Below are 8,292 nucleotides of genomic sequence, written 5' to 3'. Positions count from 1 at the left end.
CGGGCCTTGCTCCGGGGCGCCGAGCTACGGGTGCCGGGTGGAGCGAAGCACGGAATGTGTCTCCTGCTGGGGGCCACGGGCGTCGGGAAGACGCTGCTGGTGAAACGGCTGCAGGATATCCTTCCGCGCGGGGACGGGACCGGGGTGCGGGGGGCACCCGGACTGGGGCGGGGACTCACCCTTTAGCTGCTCGGGTCCTTGACCGCTTCGCACAGGTGAGCTCCCGGGATGGGAAAGGCGACCTGGGGGAGCCGCCCCCGACACGGCCCACGGTAGGTGTCCGCCCCCGCGGGTGGAGTTGCGGGGGGTCAGTTCTGCGCCTGGCGAAGAGCTCCGGGCTCCTGTAAGTGCACGCCGAAGCGCAGCGGGTCAGGTCGTGACCTAAGGTCAGCCTTCGGGAGCGGGGGACGGCCCGAGCTGAGGATAATTGGCGCGGGATGAGGGGGCCTGCCGCCCTCCACGGGCACTTTCTCTCCCCTCGCAACGGGTTCCTGTGGCTGGTCGCCCCCACAGCGAGTCCAGCTACTGATGGGCGTCGGTCCCTGCTCGCCGTCCCTGCGTTAGGGAGAATGGGTCTGCGGGGTTCAGGCCACCGTGTAAGGTGTGGGCACGGTGCTCTTCAGGAGTTCACAACGGGACAGCGCTTGTATTGTTCTCTTTGCATCGTGGTTTTTCCTATAGGTGGGCACCAATCTTACTGACATCGTGGCACAGAGAAAGATCACCATCCGGGAGCTTGGGGGGTGCATGGGCCCCATCTGGTCCAGTTACTATGGAAACTGCCGTTCTCTCCTGGTGGGTTGTAATCCTATATGGGCTTCCTTTAGGGAAGTGTGTCTACATTTCTGTGACGTCCAGTCCCCAACCTTGCTGTGTGTAGAAAGGGGTTTGGGTTATTTAGTGACTATACTACTCATGGAAATAGGTCTTAGCTAGTGTTGCTTCCTGCTGGGCACCCCGTCTGGTTTCTGGTGCTTGCGCTCCCAGGCCCCCGGTAGGAGCTCACAGAGGGCTTGCTGAGGGCAGGGCTGCTGCTCTGCAGAGAACAGACTTAGCCCTCTGTGTCACTCCCCGGTACGTCTGTGTTTATGTTGGACTTATACGTACCTCTGGTTGGTCTCATCTTGGTAAGGCCTGTGCCGCGGATTCCAGTATGGAGAACTGATGGCCACATGAGGACAGAGACGAGTGACACCAGGTCGTCTTCATAAAACTCGATTCCCTCTGCTTCTGCTTGTTCCCAAAGCTTTGTTTAAAGCTACTTTGGGCTGGGCGCGGTGGCTTACTCCTGTAATCCCAGCACTTTAGGAAGCTGAGGTGGGCGAAAATCACGAGGTCAGGAGATGGAGACCATCCTGACTAACATGGTGAAACCCCGTCTCTACTAAAAGTACAAAAAATTAGCCAGGCGTGGTGGCGGGTGTCTGTAGTCCCAGTTACTTGGGAGGCTGAGGCAGGAGAATCACTTGAACCCTGAACCCTGGAGGCGGAGTTTCAGTGAGCCGAGATCGTGCCACTGCACTCGGAGCGAGACTCCGTCTCAAAAAATAAATTAATTAATTAAAAAATGCAGTTTTGCTCTCCCAGTGCCAGGCCTGTGAGGCCCAGGGGAGGAAGTTTGGCAGCGGGGCATTGCTGCTGTCTTTTTCTTTTTCCCCAGTTTGTGATGGACGCCTCTGACCCCACCCAGCTCTCTGCATCCTGTGTGCAACTCTTAGGTCTCCTTTCTGCAGAACAACTTGCAGAAGCATCGGTGCTGATACTCTTCAATAAAATGTACGCGTCCCTGAGCTGAGAGGGAGCACAGCGGGGGCGGGGGCTCCCTGGGGTTACAGCCGGAAGCATGGCTCGGTAGGGAGGTGGTGCGGCTGGGGGTCCGGGGCAGGTGTGGCTGCCACTGCTCTGATGGGGCACCTCTTTCTCTCCAGCGACCTACCCTGTTACATGTCCACGGAGGAGATGAAGTCATTAATCAGGCTTCCAGACATCATTGCTTGTGCCAAGCAGAACATCACCACGGCAGAAATCAGCGCCCGTGAAGGCACTGGCTTAGCAGGGGTGCTGGCCTGGCTCCAGGCCACCCACAGAGCCAACGATTGACTGCACGGCAGAGGCGCGGCTGGCCTGAGCTGGGGAGAGGTGGCAGAGGGCAGTATGGCTTTGCTGCCAATAGTTTCTTCTCACAGGGGCAGAATAACCCAAAGTAACCCTACATGATGGGGCTCTGCGCTGAGATGCAATGATGCGTAAACTGAGGCATGTGGAGATGGACGTTGCCATCTGGCCTCTGAAAAAAGTGTCCCCAGGGGCCAGGCATGGTGGCTCACACCCGTAATCCCAGCACTTTGAGAGGCCGAGGCGGGCGTATCACCTGAGGTCGGGAGTTCGAGACTGGCCTGACCAACATGGAGAAACCCTGTCTCTACTAAAAATACAAAATTAGCTGGGTGTGGTGGTGCATGGCTGTAATCCTAGCTACTTGGGAGGCTGAGGCAGGAGAATCCCTTGAACCTGGGAGGTGGAGGTTGCAGTGAGTCGAGATCATGCCATTGCACTCCACCTGGGCAACAAGAGTGAAACTCCGTCTTAAAAAAAATAAGAAATAAAAAAATAAAAACCTGTCCCCAGACTGGATGAGCAGGGCCTGCAGATGGCCGAGTGTTCTGTATCCTAGAGTGGTGCTATTGGGGTTGGCTCACCTCCTTCCTGGAGACCTGCTGGACTGCCCCCAAGGCGTATGGACTGCACAGTGCCACTGAAACCTGGCCTCTTGGCTGTAGCACAACCTCCAACCTGCTGAGCCGCTGGTACCCTGACCCTGCATCTGCCACAGACGGCATGAGGCAGGTGAAGTGAGTGTGGTAGTAAGAGCCAGGCCTCGAGTTAGAAACAAGCTGGTGGCCGGACGCAGTGGCTCACGCCTGTAATCCCAGCACTTTGGGAGGCTGAGGCAGGCAGATCACGAGATCAGGAGTTCAAGACCAGACTGGCCAACATGGTGAAACCCTGTCACTACTAAAAATACAAAAAATTAGCTGGGCATGGTGGCTTATGCCTGTAATCCCAGCTACTCGGGAGGCTGAGGCAGGAGAATCGCTTGAACCTAGAATGCAGAGGTTGCAGTGAGCTGAGATCGCGCCATTGCACTCCAGCCTGGGTGACGAGCAAAACTCGGTCTCAAAAAAAAAAAAAAAAAAAACAAGAGCCAGCATTCTCACTGGTTCACTTGTTCAGTGAACAGGTATTGCCGTGAAACGCCCCACAGGTGTGCCAGGTGGGGCTCAGATGAAGCACAGGAAATGGTGGCCGTGCCTCCCATGGTTCCCCAGTGCCCTTCCTTGACTTTGGTTTTCAGCCATGGCCACTTGTGGGAGTGTTGATTGACAGGTCAGTGTCCTGCAGCTGCCAAAACAACACAAATTTGCTCTCTTAGTTCCGGAGGCCAGAGTCCAAAGCTGGGCTTTCACCAGGGTAGTTTTCCTTCTGGAGGCTCCGAAGGAGCATCTGTGCCTTGCCCGCGTAGTGGCTGCGGTGCTCCTCGGCGCGCCTGGGCTGTGGCCTGCAAAGCCTGTTTCCGCCTCCACCTTCACGCAGCTTCTCTCCTGTGCCTCTGTGTTCTCTTACAAGGACATCTGTCGTTGAAAATCCAGGATGATTCCTCATTACATCTGCAAATGCCCTATTTTCCAAACAAGGTCACTCTTGCTTGTTCCAGGGGTTATAATTTGGACACACCTTTTGGGGGCCGTCATTTGACTACAACAATTGAATAAGAAACCCTATAGTCCTGAGAACAGATGTGAATTTTCTACAGATGTTTTCCCAGCTGGCAGCCTAGGCTCCTTCGGTCATGGAAGGAGCCTCGCACCCACCACCCTCCTCCGTGGCACAAACCTGCTGCACTTTGCTTGTGGGGAAATGGGTATTCCTGTGGAGGGCTATGTGCGATGCCTGGGAAAAGCTCGCAGCACGGCGTGTGCTTCAGGGTGTCTCGGGCTCCAATCTCTGCTTTCCAGTGTGTCATGGGCTCTCAACTGTACACAGCCTGTGTCCTGTTGGATGCCACCTTTTTTTTTTTTTTTTGAGACAGAGTCTCACTCTCGCCCAGGCTGGAGTGTAGTGGTGCAATCTCGGCGACTCACTGCAACCTCTGCCACCCAGGTTCAAGCAATTCTCCTGCCTCAGCCTCCTGAGTAGCTGGGATTACAGGCGCCTGCCACCGCACCCGGCTAAATTTTGTATTTTTAGTAGAGATGGTTTCATCGTCTTGGCCAGGCTGGTCTTGAACTCCTGACCTCGTGATCACCTGCCTCGGCCTCCCAAAGTGCTGGGATTACAGGCATGAGCCACTGTGCCTGGCCTGGATGCCACCTTCTTAGACACCACATGAATCCCCATGCACTGCTCCCCCTGCCCCTTACCACCACCAAACAGCTACTGGACACCTGAGGTCTCTGTCCTGTTAGTACCATGGGGCGGAAAGATACAATACCTTTTTTCACCCATAAGGGTGACAGCCAACACACCTAACAAACTACAGGTGAGCAAGAGAAAAGCATTAACAAATTTACTTAATTATTTGAGGCAAGCTCTCACTCTGTCTCCGAGACTGGAGCACAGTGGTGGGATCACAGCTCACTGCAGCCTCAACCTCCCAAGCTCAGTCAATCCTCCCACCTCAGCCTCCTGGGTAGCTGGGATTACAGGCATGCACCACCACGCCTAGCTAATTTTTTGTATTTTTGGTAGAAACGGGGTCTTGCTGTGTTGCCTAGGCTGGTCTTGAACTCCTTGCCTCAATTGATCCTTCTGCTTCAGCCCCCCAAAATGCTGGGATTACAGACATGAGCCACCATGCCCGGCCTAAAAGCATAGCAAATGTATTAGTTTTACATGACAGCTGGGCACGATTGCTCACACCTGTAATCCTAACACTTTGGGCGGCCAAGGTGGGCAGATCGCTTGAGGCCAGAAGTTTGAGACCAGCCTGAGCAACATGGTGAAACCCCTTCTCGACTAAAAATACAAAAATTAACCCGTCATGGTGGTGCCTGCCTGTAATCCCAGCTACTTGGGAGGTTGAGGCAGGAGACTCGCTTCAACCCAGAAGGTGGAGGTTGCAGTGAGCTGAGATCATGCACTGCACTCCAGCCTGGGTGACAGATTGAGACTCCATCTAAAAAAAAATAAGTAAATAAAGTTTTACATGACGCAGGAGCCTTCAGCAATAAAGACCCAGGGAAAACCTTTATTAATTACTTTATTTATTTTTGAGATGGGAGTCTCGATCTGTCACCCAGGCTGGAGTGTAGTGGCACAATCTTTGCTCACTGTAACCTCTGCCTCCCAGGTTCAAGCGATTCTGCTGCCTCAGCCTCCCGAGTAGCTGGGATTACATGTGTGTGCCACCACACCCAGCTAATTTTAGTATTTTTAGTACAGACAGGGTTTCACCATGTTGGCCAAGCTGGTCATGAAGTCTTGACCTCAGGTGATGCGCCCACCTCGGCCTCCCAAAGTGCTGAGATTACAGGCGTGAGACACCGTGCCCGGCGTGAAAACCTTTATTCTTATATTTAGGTTTGACGAGTGAACAGGCATGCAGAAATGTGGTTGGACACACAGGCTCTGGCCTAACGTCCGTCTAACTGGTGATGGACACAGTGGGGAAACCCAGCAAGGCCACTGTGCACAATTCCCCTTCCCCTGGGGATAGGGCAGGACCCCTCGGGAATGAGGGTCTTCCAGGGAGGAGGGAGTGACCTTGCTAGGTTTTATGGCTGGCTTTGGGAGAGAGGAGTTCTAGTTTCTATGACCTGCTGTGGGGAAAAAGAATTGTGGTTTCTGGGACTCACTTTGCGGCAGAAAAGTGGGCAGGAACCAGGAGGGAAGGACACAGACCTGGCTTCTGAGGCCTTCCAGTCTCCTCTGGGTCAGAGTAGTCTGCATGCCAAGGTGCCATACTTTGGGGTTTAATGAGCCCTGACAGCAGGTCCTTGCAGATTTCACAGGCAACTTGTGATCCCAGTAATTGGGTTTCAGTCCCCCAATTTCAGAGGACTTTAGCAAAGCCTGGTTGAAATGGCCAAGTGTCGGCCAGGCACGGTGGCTCACGCCTATAATCCCAGCACTTTTGGAGGCCGAGGCAGGCAGATCACGAGTTCAGGAGATCAAGACCTGGCCAACACGGTGAAACCCTGTCTCTACTAAAAATACAAAAAAATTAGCTGGGCGCGGTGGTGGGCGCCTGTAGTCCCAGCTACTCGGGAGGCTGAGGCAGGAGAATGGCATGAACCTGGGAGGTGGAGCTTGCGGTGAACCGAGATGGTGCCACTACACTCCAGCCTGGGCTACAGAGCGAGACTCCATCTCAAAAAAAAAAAAAAAGAAAAGAAAAGAAATACCCACCGTGACTTTTGCTGTGAGGCATGAAAATATAGGGAGGTAGGAGCCTGAGGTGCCTGTGGCCACCCGGCTGGAGGTGGGTGGGCTGCGCTTGTCAGCTTGCTTGGCGGAACGTTCCTTTAGTTGGGAGGGAGTGCCTTTCCGGAAGCAATCCTTGGGCTGGACATGCTGATCCTGAATGAGTCCTAAGAGTACGGGTTTCCCAATACCCGGAGAAAACGGCAAGCCTGTGTTCCCAGCCAGCGCTGGTGGCAGCTGGGTTCCAGGCAGGTGGAGCCGACGTGGTCTGGAGCTGGCAGCCACACTCTGGCACCTCCTTAGGCAGTTTTCAAGGGTGGGTTCCAGCCAGGGAGCCCTACGCAGGCGTGGCATGGTGCCACGGGAGGACTGTCTCGGGGTAGGTGGATAAGGACCCTCCTTGCCTGCTCCTGACAGGCCGTGTGCTGCAGGCCACTTTCAATAACCCACGTTCTCAAAACCATCAGGTCCCCACTTCGTTGGCACACAGTGTCAATTGGGGTGTCCTGCGGGGTGGGTGAGGGGTGCTGGGGACTCCCCTAGCCTTGTCACCCAGACCCCCACCCAACCTTAGGGTCCCTGCACTCAGCAGCTGTTCTGGGGTGTAGGGACCAGCCCCACAGGGTTGGTGGGTCTCTCCCCATGTGCAGAGATGAGAGAGTGTAGAAATAGAGACACAAGACAGAAATGAAAGACAGCTGGGCCTGGGGGACCACTACCACCAAGTTGCGGAGACCGGTAGCGGCCCCAAATGCCAGGCTGCACTGATATTTATTGGATACAAGACAAAGGGTCAGGATAAGGACAGTGAGCCATCTCCAATGATAGGTAAGGTCACGTGGGTCACGTGTCCACTGGACAGGGGGCCCTTCCCTGCCTGGCAGCCAAGGCAGAGAGAGAGAGAGAGGAGAAGGAGAGAAACAGCTTACATTATTATTTCTGCTTATCAGAGACTTTTAGTACTTTCACTAATTTGCTACTGCTAACTAAACGGCAGAGCCAGGTGTACAGGATGGAACGTGAAGGCGGACTAGGAGCGTGACCACTGAAGCACAGCATCACAGGGAGACGGTTAGGCCTCCGGATAACTGCGGGCGAGCCTGACTGATGTCAGGTCCTCCACAGGAGGTGGAGGAGTAGAGTCTTCTCTAAACTCCCCCCGGGAAAGGGAGACTCTCTTTCCCAGTCCGCTAAGTAGCGGGTGTTTTTCCTTGACACTAACGCTACCGCTAGACCACGATCCGCTTGTCAACAGGCGTCTTCCCAGATGCTGGCGTTACCGCTAGACCAAGGAGCCCTCTGGTGGCCCTGTCTGGGCATAACAGAAGGCTCGCACTCTTGTCTTCTGGTCACACCTCACTATGTCCCCTCAGCTCCTATCTCTGTATGGCCTGGCTTTTCCTAGGTTATGATTATAGAGGGAGGATTATTATAATATTGGAATAAAGAGTAATTGCTATAAACTAATGATTCATGATTCATATATAATCATATCTAAGATCTATGTCTGGTATAACTATTCTTATATTTTATTATACTGGAACAGCTTGTGTCCTCAGTCTCTTGCCTTGGCACCCGGGTGGCTTGCCACCCACATGGGGCCAGGCACGCTGGACCCCCCTCGGTGCACATGCCAGAGCCCAATTCACTCCTGAGTCTGGGGAAATTGATGCTGCTGCGGACACCACTGTTCTCAGAGTCGTCTCTGCTCGTGGACTCTTCTCAGCGCAGATGTAGCATCTGGATAGGAATTTTTTTTCTTTTCTGTTTTAGAGATGGGGGTCTTGCTCTGTTACAGCCCAGGCTGGAGTGCAGAGACACAATCACGGCTCACAGGCCCAGACGGTGCAGCGGCCAGGCAGAGGTACT

At 54.2% G+C, this 8,292-nt stretch overlaps 1 protein-coding gene across 2 annotated transcripts; it reads left to right on the top strand.

Moving 5' to 3' along the window:
- The first annotated feature begins 8 nt into the window (after window positions 1-8).
- ARL16 (ADP ribosylation factor like GTPase 16) lies at window positions 9-2,629 on the top strand. 2 transcript variants are annotated; one of them, XM_054670246.2, is made up of 5 exons: window positions 9-116; window positions 215-272; window positions 682-795; window positions 1,661-1,776; window positions 1,929-2,629. In XM_054670246.2, exons 1-5 carry the CDS (start codon window positions 55-57, stop codon window positions 2,098-2,100), a joined length of 522 nt encoding a protein of 173 aa, XP_054526221.1. In that variant the 5' UTR covers window positions 9-54; the 3' UTR covers window positions 2,101-2,629. The 2 variants fall into 2 exon arrangements, with proteins under 2 accessions (XP_054526221.1, XP_024206423.1); XM_024350655.3 differs by lacking the exon at window positions 9-116 and having other exon boundaries at window positions 224-343.
- Window positions 2,630-8,292: the final 5,663 nt, after the last annotated feature.

The sequence above is a fragment of the Pan troglodytes genome, chromosome 19 (genome assembly GCF_028858775.2).
Source record: "Pan troglodytes isolate AG18354 chromosome 19, NHGRI_mPanTro3-v2.0_pri, whole genome shotgun sequence".
Taxonomy (NCBI): domain Eukaryota; kingdom Metazoa; phylum Chordata; class Mammalia; order Primates; family Hominidae; genus Pan; species Pan troglodytes.
Note: the sequence above shows the minus strand (reverse complement) of the source record. Positions and strands in the feature narration are given on the sequence as shown.